This window comes from Pseudophryne corroboree, chromosome 11, assembly GCF_028390025.1.
Source record: "Pseudophryne corroboree isolate aPseCor3 chromosome 11, aPseCor3.hap2, whole genome shotgun sequence".
Lineage (NCBI taxonomy): Eukaryota > Metazoa > Chordata > Amphibia > Anura > Myobatrachidae > Pseudophryne > Pseudophryne corroboree.
The window spans coordinates 121818490-121838029 of NC_086454.1; the positions used below are offsets into that span (position 1 = coordinate 121818490).

General features: G+C 47.3%; 1 protein-coding gene across 1 annotated transcript in view; it reads left to right on the forward strand.

Annotated features, from left to right (window-relative positions):
- PIDD1 (p53-induced death domain protein 1) overlaps positions 1-19540 on the forward strand; it is a 55334-nt gene that overhangs the window by 17457 nt on the left and 18337 nt on the right. Inside the window, exons 5-11 of the mRNA XM_063944775.1 lie at positions 2235-2289; positions 6230-6431; positions 7174-7308; positions 8811-8987; positions 9121-9268; positions 9365-9500; positions 16399-16549. Of these exons, the coding sequence (XP_063800845.1) occupies positions 2235-2289; positions 6230-6431; positions 7174-7308; positions 8811-8987; positions 9121-9268; positions 9365-9500; positions 16399-16549 (1004 nt within the window). The remainder of the gene's footprint in view (positions 1-2234; positions 2290-6229; positions 6432-7173; positions 7309-8810; positions 8988-9120; positions 9269-9364; positions 9501-16398; positions 16550-19540) is intronic.

Below are 19540 nucleotides of genomic sequence, written 5' to 3' on the forward strand. Positions count from 1 at the left end.
ACTATCAGATACAGGTTTTTGGAATATCTTCCTATAAAAAATATTCTCAATTTACAGTAACTATTTGTTATTATTGCTCCGTGTAGCTGCTCTATCTGTCTGCCTATCATATGGGGTGGAATTCATGTGACCGCCGGTCAGCTGACCGACAGTCACATGACCTCCTCCACCAGCCCGACGGGTCACTGTCCCGATGGTCGGCATGCCGACCAACAGGGACTATTTCCACTCGTGGGTGTCCACGACACCCATAGAGTGGGAATAGAACCCGTGGCGACCACAGGTCGCTACCGAGCCTGCAGCGTGGCGAGCGCAGCGAGCCCGCAAGGAGCTTGCTGCACTCGCCCCTCCCCGCCGGGATCCCGGCATCGGTATGCTGCCGGGATCCCGGCGTCGGTAAGCTGACCGGCGGTCAGGAGACCGCCGGTCAGCCGTACTACACCCATCATATGTTATATTTTATTTTTATTTTTTCTAGTGGACCTGTAAACCAGCAATTAAAGCCTAGAGCAGGTGCATTAGTTTTACTTGCCTTGTGGCTGCTCTATTGCGGCATAGTCTATCGTGAAGTAATAATGCAAGTAGGTTCTTGTCAGATTGCAAGTTTATGATTGTGGGCCTAATTCAGATCTAATTGCTCTTCTGCAAATTTGCAGAGGGCTGCGATCAGATAGTCGCCGCTCATAGGCCCTCATTCCGAGTTGTTCGCTGGCTAGCAGTTTTTAGCAGCCGTGCAAACGCTATGCCGCCTCCCACTGGGAGTGAATTTTAGCTTAGCAGAAGTGCGAACGAAAGGATCACAGAGCGGCTACAAAAAAATGTTGTGCAATGTCAGAGTAGCTTCAGACCTACTCAGCGCTTGCGATGACTTCAGACTATTCAGTTCCTGTTTTGACGTCCGGAACACGTCCTGCGTTCGCCCAGCTCGCCTGCGTTTTTCCTGTCACGCCTGCGTTTTTTCGAACACTCCCTGAAAACGGTCAGTTGACACCCAGAAACGCCTTCTTCCTGTCAATCGCTCTGCGGCCAACAGTGCGACTGAAAAGCTTCGCTAGACCTTGTGTGAAACTACATCATTTGTTGTAATAGTACGAAGCGCGTGCGCATTGCACCGCATGCGCAGAAGTGCCATTTTTTTTGACTGATCACAGTGCAGCGAACTAAATCTGCTAGCGAACAACTCGGAATGACCCACATAGAGCGTGAAAACCTGCCCGGTGCAAGTGTGCGAATGCATGCATACGCCGTGCGAAAATTCCATCAGACAGCGGACAGCTGCAAATCCGTTTGCAACTCACTCACCATCAAATGATTTTTCCAGTCTGTGCGCAGCCCAGGACTTACTCCTACAGTGCGATATAAACAGGCTGTTCAGGGCTGGAGCTGACGTCGCACACCCTCCCAGAAAACGCTTGGGAACGCCTGTGTTTTTCCAGACACTCCCAGAAAACGGGCAGTTACTACACAGAAACGTCCACTTCCTGTCAATCACCTTGCGTACGCTCAGTCGTTCAATAATCGCCCACTGGGGGTAATTCCAAGTTGATCGCAGCAGGAATTTTGTTAGCAGTTGGGCAAAACCATGTGCACTGCAGGGGAGGCAGATTTAACATGTGCAGAGAGAGTTAGATATGGGTGGGGTGTGTCCAATCTGCAATCTAATTTGCAGTGTAAAAATAAAGCAGCCAGTATTTACCCTGCACAGAAACAAAATAACCCACCCAAATCTAACTCTTTCTGCACATGTTATATCTGCCTCCCCTGCAGTGCACATGGTTTTGCCCAACTGCTAACAAAATTCCTGCTGTGATCAACTTGGAATTACCCCCACTGTGCGATTTCACACAACAGCGATCAGGTCTGAATCTGGCCCCGTGTTGTAAGTTTTGTTACCAGAGCCCTAAATCTCCTTTTGTTGCCTGATTCTCTCTCTGGCCTTATGTGCTTGTCAAAGTGACCATGGGCCCAAATGTATTTTTCAATAGGAAGCTGATTGGCTGCTCATTTATCACTCTACCTGTCTCACTTTATCACTTTTTAAGGCATAATACCTATGGCCACTCAGTGCATATTAGTCACTTTACAGGTGTGCTGAAGTGGAGCACGCAACGGTCTGTGGATGTAAAATTCCAGTAATGTAATAAGAGTGTTCTATATCAAATGTTTATGAAATAATAATTGTCTGTTGCTTTGTTCCTGTGTGTGTAAGCAGTCATTTTATCTTGTTTCTGCAGATGAGAGTCATAGCTTAGACATAAAAAGTATCTATGTGAATCCAGAGGACAAAAGGTATGTTCTGCCACTGTTCTGTGCTATAAGCTTCTGTAATTGTAAAGAATAGGCATTGGAACTGGGCTGGTCTGTAATAGCATCTGTTATGAACAGTAATTGGACAGTAGTATAGGCAGTGGTTCTCTGCGTTCCACCCCTGGGTGTTTTATTGTCACTTTTCCAGTCTTGCTGAATCCCTGCTGTTACTGAGATACAGACAATAGAAGAAAGGATTCCCCTGCGCTGGTGCAATAATATAATGAAACACCTCTACCTTGTGTCATGAAGCAATGGATACACTGTGAAAAATATATAACCTTTAATTACGGACCAAAACTATAAAGTGAAAACGTGCATAATGCTGCAATATTCATACAGTCCTAATACCACCTGTGTGATGCTAGGGATCTGGTCTCTAAGTCGACAATAACTAGGTCGACACTATCTAGGTCGACCACTATTGGTCGACAGGGTCTCCAGGTCGACATGAGTTTTTCACAATTTGTTTTCTTTTTTTAACCTTTTCATACTTAACGATCCACATAGACCACAATTGGGAATGGTAATCTGTGCTGAGCGCAGCGGTAGCGGATCGAGGCACCTTGCCCGAAGTCGCTCGCCATGCAAGGGGACACGGTACACTAATTGGGGTTCCTGGTCACTGTACGAAGAAAACATCACAAACCCCCCCATAAAAAACTCAAGTCGACCTAGAAACCCTGTCGACCTAGTTACTGTCGACCAATAGTGGTCAACCTAGACATTGTCGACCTAGTTACTATCTTCCTTCCATACCACACCTGTGATGCTAATGGTTCAGTCTGTCTGATAATGTCTTCTGCTGACTTACATTAAAATAAAAAATATCATACTCATTAGGTTTCCTAATCCAATAGGAGTAGTGGTATGAATGAATATTAGTATGCAGAGTCCTGGGGTGTATATGATTGTCCCACCATACCTGCTGGGTAAGGTTCTAGGGGGTTTATGTCCCCCAATAAAACCTGACCTTCAATAAAGCAGCTAGAATTGCTGGGATTATCCCGGTAGTGGTGCAATGGCAGCAGAAGGAGTGGCGTAACTACTGCCCCCGCAGTCCTCGCGGTGGCGAGGGGCTGCGGGGACGCCACTGACTTTGCACAGATTGACATGTGGACGAGCGTCCGCATGTCAATCTGCGGTCTTCTTCCCTCCGCTGCTGTAAGGAGGGACACGGAGCGCACAGCGCGCGCCTCTCCTGTGTCCCTCCCTGGATCTCCGGCTGTCTAATAAAGGAAGTGCCGGTTCGTGAGCTCTGATTGGCTCACGAACCGGCACTTCCTTTATTAGAGTGGCCGGAGAGCCAGGAGGGACACTGGAGAGGCGCGCGCTGTGCGCTCCGTGTCCCCAAACACAAAGGAGCGGGGGGGAGCAGGCACTGTGGGGGAATATCTGGCACTGGGGGCATATACCTGGCACTGTGGGGGAATATCTGGCACTGGGGGCATATACCTGGCACTGGGGGCATATACCTGGCACTGTGGGGAAATATTTGGCACTGGGGGGAGCAGGCACTGAGGGGGCATATGTGGCACTGTGGGGGAATATCCGGCACTGGGTGCATATACCTGCACTGTGGGGGAATATCTGGCACTGGGGGCATATGTGGCACTGGGAGCACGGCGCTAGCAACAAGCACTACCCCCTAGCAACGAGCATGACACCCAGTGCATGAAACCCCTGGCAACGAGCATGACACCCAGTGCATGAAACCCCTGGCAACAAGTATGACACCCTGAGCATGAAAACCCTTGGCACCGTGCATGGAACCAAGAGCATGAAACCCCTGGCAACGAGCAGGTAATTTAAAAGTAATTAGAAGCCTTACTGTAGAACTTAATGTGTAATGGGCATTACGGTGTGTGGCATAATGTATCACGGACATTGCGGTGTGTGTCATAATGTGTCAGGCATTACGGTGTGTTGTATACTATATCACGGGCATTGTGGTATAATGTCTCAGGATCATTGTGGTGTGTGTCATACTGTGTCACAGACATTGTATGTGCTATAATGTATCAGGGGCATTGCAGTGTGTAGCATAATGTATAACGGGCATTGCGATTCCTGTCATAATGTGTCACAGGCATTATGGTGTGTGGCATAATGTGTCGGGGGCATTACAGTGTGTGCATATTGTGTCATGTGCATTATTGTGTGTGGCATAATGGCTAAGGCCATTGCAGTATGTGGCATAATGTATACTGGGCATTACTATAAGGAGGAAAAATGACAAATAATGTAAGGGGCATGAATCAGGATTATTTTTCTTTCCTGTGGTGGCTAACGTCTGGGCGTGCAGGTTGCAAAACTGGGGTATAAGGTAGTCTTTTCCTGCAATGCCACGCCCTTTTACGTGAAGCCACGCCCATTTCAATGAAGCCACACACCCTTTTTGGCGGCGCGCGCATATTTGTCCCTTTACTAGTGCCAATTATGGGGGTTATGGGGGGGGGGGGGGGGGCGCCGAAGAATTTTTGGCTTGGGAGATAAAAATTTCTAGTTACGCCACTGAGCAGAAGATATGTAATGTCCAGCACATAGGGGGTAATTCAGACCTGATCGTAGCAGCAAATTTGTTAGCAATTGGGCAAAACCATGTGAACTACAGGTGGGGCAGATATAACATGTGCGGAGAGAGTTAGATTTGGGTGGGTTATTTTGTTTCTGTGCAGGGTAAATACTGGCTGCTTTATTTTTACACTGCAATTCAGTTTGAATAAACCCCACCCAAATCTAACTCTCTCTGCACATGTTATATCTGCCCCAACTGCAGTGCACATGGTTTTACCCAACTGCAAACAAGTTTGCTGCTGCGATCAGCTCTGAATTAGGCCCATAGTACACGTAGTACAAAGGATTCAGTATTACAGCAAGTACAAAATCATACAGAAATCTGCTCCCCCCCCCCCCCCCCTGCAAAAAAAAGAAGAAAGAAAAAACCTAGAGAGCTACTCTATATCTTCTATCAGTGTACAGAGGGGGTGATTCAGACCTGATCGCTGGGCTGCTAACTTTGCTGTCCTGCGAACAGATAGTCGCCACCCCCAGGGGGAGTGTAAATTCGCAGTGCAAGTGTGCATTTGCATGTGTACGCCGAGCTGCAAAAATCCACTGTGTGCTGTCTGTGCGCAGCCCGTGTGAAGCCCGTGCGCAGCCCAGGGCTTACTCCTTCAGTGCGATGAGAAGAGGCTGATCAGAGCTGGAGATGACGTCAGACACCCTCCCTGAAATCGACTGGGAACACCTGCGTTTTTCCGGACACTCCCAATAAACGCTCAGTTACAACCCACAAACGGCCTCCTCCTGTCAGTCACCTTGCGAACGCCCGTGCACTCTGATTTTTTGCACCATCCCGTCGCTGACCGGTGATGTCCTTTGTTGCTGTCCGACGCGCGTGCGCATTTTGGTGTATGTGCAGTTAGTACCTGAGCGTCCACTGTGCGAAAACGCACAGCATCGATCAGATCTGAATCGCCCTCAGAAATCTTAGGGGAAATGTATCAAGCTTCTAAAGAGTGAAGACGTTGCCCATAGTAATCAATGAGCTTCTAGTTAGCATTTATTAAGTATATACTATAAAATATGTAGAAGATATTCGGTTGCTATAGGTAACTACTCATCTTAACCATTTCTCCACTCTTTTCAAAGCTTGTTGTGTTATCCTAATAATAGTATATTGTGTCCTGTCCAAAATAGAGTTGTGTATGTTATTTGTTTTTCATTGCTCTTTTAATATCTGTTCTGTATCATTATCTATATTTTGCTTATTTTCTCTTTATGTTTAAAATGTATAATATCCATTGAAAAAAGTTGGCGTTGGGAGGGCTAAATATAACGTATATAAATATAATGGCCTCAAAGCTTCTACTTAACAGATCGGACTGCTCCTAACTATTTCCCTTGCGATTGTTCCCAGCTTTTGTGTCACATCAGATGGTTGCTGGGTATTTCTCCCACATAGCTTTCACCTTTATTTCCCTCCTGGATCCGTCCGTTCCTCCGCCACAATATATTATCAGATACTGCCACCAGAAAGGAAACACGTGAGGCTTGGACACCATGACGTACTGCTCAGTAGAACATTGGAGCTAGGACCTCATGGAATCCACTTCCATCAGGTCAGTCATCCGTCAGTTCTGCATATTAATCCATTCTAACTGATCCAGGCAATGCTTTTGTTTTTTTAAAAACACTGGTATATTTCTCCTTAGATAGTTTCCAAGCAGTGAGAATTTGTGTTTGGAGGTTGTGAATGTAGGCCGTAGATTTGTAGTAATGAATGAATGATTAATGCATTGCTATAACGTTGGAGTTGGTGTAGCTCACTGTTGGAGCAGGTGTGTGCATATTTTAAATGGATATGGCTGTCTAAGTCGACCTGAAATAGGTCGACAGTGTCTAGGTTGACCCCAAAAGGTCGACACCTGAAAAAGGCTAACATGACAAAAAGGTTGACATGGAAAAGGTCGACATGAGATTTTGTAAAATAAAAATCTGTGTTGTTTACTCCGTAAAGTGACTGGGGACCTCAATTCGTGCATTGCGTCACCTCGCATGGCAAGCAAATTTTGGGCAAGGTGCATCGCTTCGCTAATACTGCGCTCGGCACAGGTTACTATTCCCAGTTGTAGGCCACGTAGATCGTAAAGTATGAAAAGAGTAAAAAAAATTTTTAAAATTGTGAAAGTCATGTTGACCATTGACGTGTTGGCCTTATGTGCATGTCGACCTTTTGACCATGTCGACCTAATACCTGTCGACCATTAGCGGTTGACCTATTGACTGTCAACCTTATCCATGTCGACCTAGCATCCGGATACCACTTTAAACATGGCAGCTGTCTTTTCTATTCTACAACAGGACGTGGAGATCATTATTCCCTTTAGTTTCCTGAAGTCTGTGCGGAAGCGCGAGGTGGTAATCAGGACTTTCAGCGATGTCTCTGGTACATGGACAGATCTGTACACAACAACAAAGGAAAAGTCAATGCGTGAGGTGAGATTAGGTTGGAGAAAACTACCCACATTATAATACTGTACCATTCTAAGTTAACAATCAGTGGTAATGACAGTTAGTCTATTAGGCTATTGGATATTGCAGTATTGTAGAGACTATCAGGTGTAATGTGATCACAATGCCTCATCATTTCCTGCCAAGCTCAATAGGATTATTATCGGGCACGTTAGTAGAGGTGGTGAGAAGATGAATCGCCGGTGTGTGTCTCACAGGGTCCCAGTGATACTGGCTCCCTGTGTCCCCAGGGGGTGGTGGTCGGGAGACCGACGGTCACATGACCTCCTCCAGCATCCCGACCCCCACTATCCCGATGGTCGGCATGCTGACCAACAGGGACTATTTCCACTCGTGGGTGTCCACGACACCCATAGAGTGGGAATAGAACCCGTGCCGACCGTAGGTCGCCACCGAGCCCGCAAGGGGCTTGCTGCACTCGCCCTTCCCCGCCGGGATCCCGGCGTCGGTATGCTGCCGGGATCCCGGCGTCTGTAAGCTGACCGGCGGTCAGGAGACCGCCGGTCAGCCATACTACACCCTCCCCAGGGTATCCGGTCACATTGTCACAAGTTACTATGTCAACATTCAGAATGTTAGCACCATAGTGTTGATACTTGGATGTTGATATGGTTCAGCATGTTGACAAGCAGCATGTCAGCATCTTCTGAAATGTCACCATGTGAAATGCCGACGGCTAGGTTTAGGTGCTGTCAGGGGGGGATAGGCACTACAGGGAGATTAAGCTTAGGCTTTGGGGGGAGATTTTATGATTAGGGAATGGTTATAGGTAGGGATGGGGATAAGGGGACTGTATTCACCTGAATGCTGCTCGTTAGACGTCTGCTCCAGAGCTGCTTGTCATGTGACAGAGGGGGCCTGGAAGACGCCACTACCACCGGGACCAGGTAAGTAACCACTAGACCCCCAAGGATGGTTTGTCCACATGTCATCCATATAGACATGATAAAATTAGTTGCTGAGCATGTCCGCATTCTATCATGTCATCATATCGATTGTGTCTATATTCTCATGTTGACATTATGTGTGTCGACATATCTGTCGACTTTACATATCACACCCGTCACCAGGACCCAGGTCTTTTGAGCCAAGTAGCAGGGCAATAGCATGTGTTAACAGCTTATGGTGGCTATCCAATTAGCCCCGATAAAGTGGAGTGAGACGAGGCTTATCAGGGATTTTGTTTTACCTGCCTCAGGCAGGCGAAACCAAATTCTCGGAAACAGCCCCGTTAAACACACAGCTTTTTTTTTTTTTTTTACAGTCTAATTGGATAACCTGTAAAAAATATCTGTGAAACATCAGGGAAAAGGTGCATCCAATGTTTTATCTCATCTAATTGGATAGCCCCTATGTCTCTGCATTAAGGCCTGACAGCCGTTTAGACTAAAGATTATGATTCAGTTAACACATTTGTAGTTTATATATATTAAGCAGTCTTTGCCTTTCTATCCTTTGTGACCTAGATGCTGGCTACATGTAAGACCTCTCACTTTTCCTGGTTCCTTGTGGTCTCACGTCTTGTGGAAGATCGCTGTGAAGTCCCAAAAGAAGGGGAGCTGCTTTTCTCCAGTGTGGACCCAAACATTCGTGTTGAGTTTCCGGCTGGTGTAACAGTGGAGACTCGTACAATTCGTATGCAGGTCAGTGATTTTAAATGACCAAACTCTTGCCTGACTTGTTCCTAGAATTCTGCCCTTCTTTATAAATGTTCTCCGGTTTTGATCCTTGCAATACTGTAAATTTAATTTCTGAGTGAGACTTTCTCTTTTTCAGGTTTTGCCAGTCAGCACAAAATTCCTTGAGAAAATCACAGGAGACTCTGAGTCCACAACCAGCCCCCTCCTGTGTCTTTCACAGAGTTCAACAGACAACTTCTTGAGGCCTGTTAAAGTCCAATTGCCCCTCCCACCAGGGGTAACAGGTCAGGCATTAAACAGGCTGTGCTTTGCCTCTCGCAGGTTGTTGGGTGTTCTCTCTCTGTGTGCTGACAGTAACTACACAGTATGACTCTTTGCAGGTGATACGGTGGATTCTTCCCGGTTGTTCCTCTTGCACGGTGATCCACAAGCACAGACCTGGACAGACATTACAAATCAGGTTGTGTTGCAGATAACCCATATTTATGCTCAGTTCCAGGTGGATCATTTTTCCTGGTGAGTCTTGCCTGTGAATTGCCTTTTGCTTTAATTTAATTTGCAACAATGAAAAGTGTAACAAATACTGCAATTTCTCTATCGTCCTAAGTGGATGCTGGGGTTCCTGAAAGGACCATGGGGAATAGCGGCTCCGCAGGAGACAGGGCACAAAAAAGTAAAGCTTTACTAGGTCAGGTGGTGTGCACTGGCTCCTCCCCCTATGACCCTCCTCCAGACTCCAGTTAGATTTTGTGCCCGAACGAGAAGGGTGCAATCTAGGTGGCTCTCCTAAAGAGCTGCTTAGAGAAAGTTTAGTTTAGGTTTTTTTCTTTACAGTGAGTCCTGCTGGCAACAGGATCACTGCAACGTGGGACTTAGGGGGAAAGTAGTAAACTCACCTGCATGCAGAGTGGATTTGCTGCTTGGCTACTGGACACCATTAGCTCCAGAGGGATCGAACACAGGCCCAGCCGTGGAGTCCGGTCCCGGAGCCGCGCCGCCGACCCCCTTGCAGATGCTGAAGCGTGAAGAGGTCCGGAAACCGGCGGCTGAAGACTCCTCAGTCTTCATAAGGTAGCGCACAGCACTGCAGCTGTGCGCCATTTTCCTCTCAGCACACTTCACTGGGCAGTCACTGAGGGTGCAGAGCGCTGGGGGGGGGCGCTCTGAGAGGCAAATATAAACCTTATACAAGGCTAAAAATACCTCACATATAGCCCATAGGGGCTATATGGAGATATTTAACCCCTGCCTGACTGGAAAAATAGCGGGAGAAGAACCCGCCGAAAAAGGGGCGGGGCCTATCTCCTCAGCACACGGCGCCATTTTCTGTCACAGCTCCGCTGGTCAGAACGGCTCCCAGGTCTCTCCCCTGCACTGCACTACAGAAACAGGGTAAAACAGAGAGGGGGGGCACATTAATGGCTATATATATATATATTAAAGCAGCTATAAGGGAGCACTTAATATAAGGATATCCCTTGTATATATAGCGCTTTGTGGTGTGTGCTGGCAGACTCTCCCTCTGTCTCCCCAAAAGGGCTAGTGGGTCCTGTCTTCATTAGAGCATTCCCTGTGAGTTTGCGGTGTGTGTCGGTACGTGGTGTCGACATGTATGAGGACGATATTGGTGTGGAGGCGGAGCAATTGCCAAATATGCAGATGTCACCCCCCAGGGGGTCGACACCAGAATGGATGCCTTTATTTGTGGAATTACGTGATGGTTTATCTTCCCTTAAACAGTCAGTTGAGGACATGAGGCGGCCGGACAATCAATTAATGCCTGTCCAGGCGCCTCAAACACCGTCAGGGGCTGTAAAACGCCCTTTGCCTCAGTCGGTCGACACAGACCCAGACACGGGCACTGATTCCAGTGACGACGGTAGAAATTCAAACGTATTTTCCAGTAGGGCCACACGTTATATGATTTTGGCAATGAAGGAGACGTTACATTTAGCTGATACTACAGATACCGTAAAACAGGGTATTATGTATGGTGTGAAAAAACTACAAACAGTTTTTCCTGAATCGGAAGAATTAAATGACGTGTGTGATGAAGCGTGGGTTGCTCCTGATAAAAAGTTGATAATTTCAAAAAAGTTATTGGCATTATACCCTTTCCCGCCAGAGGTTAGGGCGCGCTGGGAAACACCCCCTAAGGTGGACAAGGCGCTCACACGCTTATCCAAACAAGTGGCGTTACCCTCTCCTGAGACGGCCGCACTTAAGGATCCATCAGATAGAAAGATGGAAGTTATTCAAAAGAATATATACACACATGCAGGTGTTATACTACGACCAGCTATAGCAACTGCCTGGATGTGCAGTGCTGGAGTAGTTTGGTCAGAATCCCTGATTGAAAATATTGATACCCTAGATAGGGACAATGTTTTACTGTCGTTAGAACAAATAAAGGATGCATTTATCTATATGCGTGATGCACAGAGGGATATTTGCACACTGGCATCTCGGATGAGTGCTATGTCCATTTCAGCCAGAAGAGCCTTATGGACACGACAGTGGACAGGCGATGCGGATTCAAAACGTCACATGGAGGTTTTGCCGTATAAAGGGGAGGAGTTATTTGGAGTTGGTCTATCAGACTTGGTGGCCACGGCTACTGCCGGGAAATCCACTTTTTTACCTCAAGTCACTCCCCAACAGAGAAAGGCACCGACCTTTCAACCGCAGCCTTTTCGCTCCTACAAAAATAAGAGAGCAAAGGGCTTGTCGTACCTGCCACGAGGCAGAGGAAGAGGGAAGAGACACCAACAGGCAGCTCCTTCCCAGGAACAGAAGCCCTCCCCGGCTCCTGCAAAAACCTCAGCATGACGCTGGGGCCTCTCAAGCGGACTCGGGGACAGTGGGGGGCCGTCTCAAAAATTACAGCGCGCAGTGGGCTCACTCGCAGGTAGACCCCTGGATCCTGCAGATAATATCTCAGGGGTACAGGTTGGAATTAGAGACGGATCCTCCTCATCGTTTCCTGAAGTCTGCCTTACCAACCGTCTCTTCCGAAAGGGAGAGGGTGTTGGAAGCCATTCACAAGCTGTACGCTCAGCAGGTGATAGTCAAAGTACCCCTATTACAACAAGGAAAGGGGTATTATTCCACTCTATTTGTGGTACCGAAGCCGGATGGCTCGGTAAGGCCTATTCTAAATCTGAAGTCCTTGAACCTCTACATAAAAAAGTTCAAGTTCAAGATGGAGTCACTCAGAGCAGTGATAGCGAACCTGGAAGAAGGGGACTTTATGGTATCCTTGGACATCAAGGATGCGTATCTACACGTTCCGATTTACCCCGCACACCAGGGGTACCTCAGGTTCATTGTTCAAAACTGTCACTATCAGTTTCAGACGCTGCCGTTCGGATTGTCCACGGCGCCTCGGGTCTTTACCAAGGTAATGGCCGAGATGATGATTCTTCTTCGAAGAAAAGGCGTATTAGTTATCCCATACTTGGACGATCTCCTAATAAGGGCAAGGTCCAGAGAACAGCTGGAGACAGCTTTAGCACTATCTCAAGAGGTGCTAAGACAACACGGGTGGATTCTGAATATTCCAAAATCCCATTTAATCCCGACAACTCGTCTGCTGTTCCTAGGAATGATTCTGGACACGGTTCAGAAAAAGGTTTTCCTTCCAGAGGAAAAAGCCAAGGAGTTATCCGATCTGGTCAGGAACCTCCTAAAACCAGGAAAAGTGTCAGTACATCAATGCACAAGAGTCCTGGGAAAAATGGTGGCTTCTTACGAAGCAATTCCATTCGGCAGATTCCATGCAAGAATATTCCAAAGGGATCTGTTGGACAAATGGTCAGGGTCGCATCTGCAGATGCACCTGCGAATAACCCTGTCACCAAAGACAAGGGTGTCACTTCTGTGGTGGTTGCAGAAGGCTCACCTATTAGAAGGCCGCAGATTCGGCATTCAGGATTGGATCCTGGTGACCACGGACGCCAGCCTGAGAGGCTGGGGAGCAGTCACACAAGGAAGAAACTTCCAGGGAGTATGGACGAGTCTGGAAAAGTCTCTTCACATAAACATTCTGGAACTAAGAGCAATCTACAATGCTCTAAGCCAGGCGGAACTTCTCCTGCAAGGAAAGCCGGTGTTGATTCAGTCGGACAACATCACGGCGGTCGCCCATGTAAACAGGCAGGGCGGCACAAGAAGCAGGAGTGCAATGGCAGAAACTGCCAAGATTCTTCGCTGGGCGGAGAATCACGTGATAGCACTGTCAGCAGTGTTCATCCCGGGCGTGGACAACTGGGAAGCAGACTTCCTCAGCAGACACGATCTTCATCCGGGAGAGTGGGGTCTACATCCAGAAGTCTTCAACATGTTAATAGACCGTTGGGAAAGACCAATTGTAGACATGATGGCGTCTCGCCTCAACAAGAAACTGGACAAATATTGCGCCAGGTCAAGAGATCCACAGGCAATAGCTGTGGACGCACTGGTAGCTCCTTGGGTGTACCAGTCAGTGTATGTGTTTCCTCCTCTGCCGCTCATACCAAAGGTATTGAAGATCATACGGCAAAGAAGAGTAAGAACAATACTAGTGGTTCCGGATTGGCCGAGAAGGACTTGGTATCCGGAACTTCAAGAGATGCTCACGGACGAACCGTGGCCTCTACCTCTGAGAAGGGACCTGCTACAGCAGGGTCCCTGTCTTTTTCAAGACTTACCGCGGCTGCGTTTGACGGCATGGCGGTTGAACGCCAGATCCTAAAAGGGAAAGGCATTCCAGAAGAAGTCATTCCTACCTTGATTAAGGCACGGAAGGAAGTCACCGTGAAACATTATCACCGCATTTGGCGAAAATATGTAGCGTGGTGCGAGGATCGGAGGGTTCCGACGGAGGAATTCCAACTGGGTCGTTTCCTACATTTCCTGCAATCAGGATTATCTATGGGTCTCAAATTGGGATCCATTAAGGTTCAAATTTCGGCCCTGTCAATATTCTTCCAAAAAGAATTGGCCTCTGTCCCTGAGGTCCAGACTTTTGTCAAGGGAGTACTGCATATACAGCCTCCTGTGGTGCCTCCGGTGGCACCGTGGGATCTAAATGTAGTTTTAGATTTCCTCAAATCCCATTGGTTTGAACCATTGAAAAAGGTGGATTTGAAATATCTCACATTGAAAGTGACTATGTTACTAGCCCTGGCCTCTGCCAGGAGAGTATCTGAATTGGCGGCTTTATCTTATAAAAGTCCTTATCTAATCTTCCATTCGGATAGGGCAGAACTGCGGACTCGTCCGCATTTTCTCCCTAAAGTGGTATCAGCATTTCATCTGAACCAACCTATTGTGGTGCCTGCGGCCACTAGCGACTTGGAGGACTCCAAGTTGTTGGACGTTGTCAGAGCCTTAAAAATATACATTGCAAGGACGGCTGGAGTCAGAAAATCTGACTCGCTGTTTATATTGTATGCACCCAACAAGTTGGGCGCACCTGCTTCTAAGCAGTCGATTGCTCGTTGGATTTGTAACACAATTCAACTTGCACATTCTGTGGCAGGCCTGCCACAGCCTAAAACTGTAAAAGCCCACTCCACAAGGAAGGTGGGCTCATCTTGGGCGGCTGCCCGAGGGGTCTCGGCATTACAACTCTGCCGAGCAGCTACGTGGTCGGGGGAGAACACGTTTGTAAAATTTTACAAATTTGATACCCTGGCAAAGGAGGACCTGGAGTTCTCTCATTCGGTGCTGCAGAGTCATCCGCACTCTCCCGCCCGTTTGGGAGCTTTGGTATAATCCCCATGGTCCTTTCAGGAACCCCAGCATCCACTTAGGACGATAGAGAAAATAAGAATTTACTTACCGATAATTCTATTTCTCGGAGTCCGTAGTGGATGCTGGGCGCCCATCCCAAGTGCGGATTATCTGCAATACTTGTACATAGTTATTGTTAACTAATTCGGGTTATTGTTAAGGAGCCATCTTTAAGAGGCCCTTTCTGTTGTCCTACTGTTAACTGGGTTTAGATCACAAGTTGTACGGTGTGATTGGTGTGGCTGGTATGAGTCTTACCCGGGATTCAAAATGCCTCCCTTATTGTGTATGCTCGTCCGGGCACAGTACCTAACTGGAGTCTGGAGGAGGGTCATAGGGGGAGGAGCCAGTGCACACCACCTGACCTAGTAAAGCTTTACTTTTTTGTGCCCTGTCTCCTGCGGAGCCGCTATTCCCCATGGTCCTTTCAGGAACCCCAGCATCCACTACGGACTCCGAGAAATAGAATTATCGGTAAGTAAATTCTTATTATTAGTACCTAACCATATGTGATACAGCCCGTCTTGTGCACTGTAGCTCAGATATGAATATTGGCCCCTATTCAGGTTTGTTAGCAAACCAAAAATCAGAATAATGGGCAAAACCATCTTGCACTGCAGGTGGGGCAGATGTAATGTGCAGAGAGATTTAGGGGTATATTCAATTAAGGTCGGATCCATTCCGACATGCATTTGTCGGAATGGATCCGACAAGGGCTATTCAATGCCCATCTCAATTCGACTTTAAAAAAGTCAAATTGAGATGAGGGACCGGAGAGGGGGGAGAGCCGCGGGCAGACGTGGGAGAGCCGCGGGCAGACGGGGGACAGCAGTTCTGCAGGAGGATGTGGCACAGCCACCAGACCTCACGGCAGCGTCCACCCGGCTCCAGCAAGCGGGACCTCACTTGCTGGAACCGGGTGGACGCTGCCGTGAGCAGCGGCTATTACACATCCTCCTGCAGCGCTGTGCTGTAGCGCTGCTGTCCCCTGTCTGCCCGCGGCTCTCCCCCCTCTCCTCCTCTCAGGTCCCTCATCTCAGTTCGACTTTTTTCTAAGTCGAACTGAGATGGTCAGAAACAGGGCCAAAACCTGTCGAATTTGGCCGCGTTTCCCTCAGAAGTACGCGATTCGGCAGCTATACCGCCAATTCACGTACTATTCGTCAAGTCGAATTCCCTGACTTGTCGAATAAAAATGCTCGGGACTGAATAGGTCGGAACCCCTTCCGACCTTAAAAAGTAGAAAACTGCCATCTTTTCGACAAGATGGCAGTTTCGACCTTAATTGAATATACCCCTTAGATTTGGGTGGGGTGTGTTCCAACTGAAATCTAAATTGCAGTGTAAAAATAAAGCAGCCAGTATTTACCCTGCACAGAAACAATATAACCCACCCAAATCTAACTCTCTCTGCACATGTTACATCTGCCCTACCTCCATGCAGCATAGTTTTGCCCAGTTGCTTGCTTTTTTGGTTTGCTAAGAAACCTGTCTAAACCCCATAGTTGTGAATGTTCAAAATTTATTCCTGATTGAAAAATTTGACATTTTGGCACAAAAGCTTTGGAAAGAAATGTCTTCTAAGATTATAGGCTTTACGTAGATGATCTTGACTAATTGCTTTGTTCTTTTAATGAAGGTACTGGATATGGTACACTACAAAATCCTATGTGGGGGAGTTAGCCCAGAAGGTGTATAAACGCCTGCGTATGTACCAGGTGAACTTTGTTGCACTACAGAGGAAGCGGGAGCCGGAGCAGGTCCTACTGCAGTGTGTCCCCAAACACAAGGTACAGTCATGTGACCTTTGTTTTCCTGGTGACCTCTATATTACAGGAAACAGCTGAAACCTGGATCAATCAGTTGTCAATATTGTCATCACATGACCTCTTGCTGGTCTGCAATGATTACAACATGTTGCTGACATTTCAAACATTTAAAATATTATAATAAGTACCTCTTTTAGCTGCTGCAAGTTTTAAACAAGCTTTTAATTTGATCTCATTCCAAAAGTTCAGTGTTATCACAGATATAGGGGCATATTTATCATTCAAAATGCTTGTGGTGTTTTTGATGGCTACCTGCAAAAATAAAAGCTCCCCCAGATAACGCATCTAACATCTCCGGAATCTGCCATAGTCCCCTCATTTCTGACCGCAAATGCAGGTTTCTCTAGGGGCTGCTATGCAGTTGGATATACCACACTCCAGGATGCATTCGTGTTAGTTGCCTATGGACAATTTTTTCACAAATTGTTCTGAAGGAGGATCCGGAGGATACCTATTTGTCACCAACCGGTGAAGCATATGCTGGCCTATGGTGGTCATTCCGAGTTGATCGCACGTAGCAACTTTTTGCTGCTCGTGCATTCAGCTTGACGCCGCCTATGGGGGAGTGTATTTTAGCATAGCAGGGCTGCGATCGCTTTTTTCGCTATGCTAAAAAAGTTTCCTGCAAAACAAGACCAGGGTCAGACCTACTTACCCTGTGCTACGGATCCAGCGACGAAGGTCCCGGGATTGACGTCAGACATCCGCCCTCAAAACGCCTGGACACGCCTGCGTTCGGATCTCCACCCCTAGAAAACGATGAGTAGACGCCCCGGAACGCCTCCTCCCTGTCAATCTTCTTGCGATCGCGCTAGCGATCACTTTCTTCTTTGTTCTGGCCGCTGCCCGGCGACGGCCACACCTGCGTTGGCCGGACCACGCCCACGAAACGCCCCCCCCCCTTCCCGCAGAGGCGATCGTAGCGCTGCGTCGGCCTTCGGCGCATGCGCAGTTCTGACCTGATTACGCTGCTGCGATAAACTGCAGCATGCGATTGGGTCAGAATGACCCCCATTACCCCATAATAACAAAGTTTTTTTAGATTTTTGCACATTTATTAAAAATAAAAAACTAAGAAATCACATGTACATAAGTATTCACAGCCTTTGCCATGAAGCTCAAAATTGAGCTTTAAGTGCATCTTGTTTCCACTGATCATCCTTGATGTTCCTACAGCTTAATTGGAGTCCACCTGTGGTAATTTCAGTTGATTGGACCTGATTTGGAAAGGCATACACCTGTCTATAAGGTCTCACACTTGACAGTGCATGTCTGAGCGCAAACCAAGCATGAAGTCAAAGGAATTGTCTGTAGACCTCCGAGACAGGATTGTCTCGAGGCACAAATCTGGGGAAGGGTACAGAAAAATATCTGCTGCTTTGAAGGTCCCAATGAGCACAGTGGCCTCCATCATCCGTAAATGGAAGAAGTCTGGAACCATCAGGACTCTCCCTAGAGCTGGCCGGCCCTCTGAACTGAGTGAAGAGAGAAGGGCCCTAGTCAAGGAGGTGACCAAGAACCTGATGGTCACTCTTTCAGAGCTACGGCATTCCTCTGTGGAGAGAGGAGAACCTTCCAGAAGGACAACCATCTCTGCAGCAATCCATCAATCAGGCCTGTATGGTAGAGTGGCCAGACGGAAGCCACTCCTTAGTAAAAAGCACATGGCAGCCCACCTGGAGTTTGCCAAAATGCACCTGAAAGACTCTCAGGTGCAGAAACAAAATTCTCTGGTCTGATGAGACAAAGATTGAACTCTTTGGCGTGAATGCCAGGCATCATGTTTGGAGGAAAGCAGGCACCGCTCCTCACCAGGCCAATATCATCTCTACAGTGAAGCATGGTGGTGGCAGCATCATGCTGTGGGGATGTTTTCAGCGGCAGGAACTGAGAGACTAGTCAGGATAGAGGGAAAGATGAATGCAGCAATGTACAGAGACATTGTGTCTGAAAACCGGTTCCAGAGCGCTCTTGACCTCAGACTGGGGCGACGGTTCATCTTTCAGCAGGACAACGACCCTAAGCACACAGCCAAGATGTCAAAGGACACTTGAATCTGATTGAACATCTCTGGAGAGATCTGAAAATGGCTGTGCACCGATGCTTCCCATCCAACCTGATGGAGCTTGAGAGGTGCTGCAAAGAGGAATTGGTAAAACTGGCCAAAGATAGGTGTGCCAAGCTTGTGGCATCATTCAAAAAGACTTGAGGCTGTAATTGCTGCCAAAGGTGCATCAACAAGGTATTGAGCAAAGGCTATGAATACTTATGTACATATGATCTTAGTTTTTTATTTTTTAATAAATTTGCAAAAATCTAAAAAGAAACTTTTTTCACGTTGTCATTATGGGGTATTGTGTGTAGAATTTTGAGGGGGGGGAAATGAATTTATTCCATTTTGGATTAAGGCTTTAACATAACAAAATGTGGAAAAAGTGAAGCGCTGTGAATACTTTCTGGATGCACTGCAGTGGTATGCTATCACCCCGCTTCCAGCTCGGCGCAATGACAGGCTCTAATCAAAGGCCTTCTGCTGGTGAGAGACAAATATTCATTATCACGCTGCAAATTTATGCGAAGGTATTTATAACATCTGCATTAAGGGGGTAATTCAGAGTTGATCGCAGCAGCAAATTTGTTAGCAGTTGGGCAAAACCATGTGCACTGCAGGGGGGGCAGATATAACATGTGCAAAGAGAGTTAGATTTGGGTGGGTTATATTGTTTCTGTGCAGAGTAAATATTGGCTGCTTTATTTTTACACTGCAATTTAGATTTCAGTTTGAACACACCCCACTCAAATCTAACTCACTAGGCACATGTTATATCTGCCCCCCCCCCCCCCCTGCATTGCACATGGTTTAGCCCAACTGCTAACAAATTTGCTGCTGCGATCAACTCTGAATTAACATAGAAACATAGAATTTGACGGCAGATAAGAACCACTTGGCCC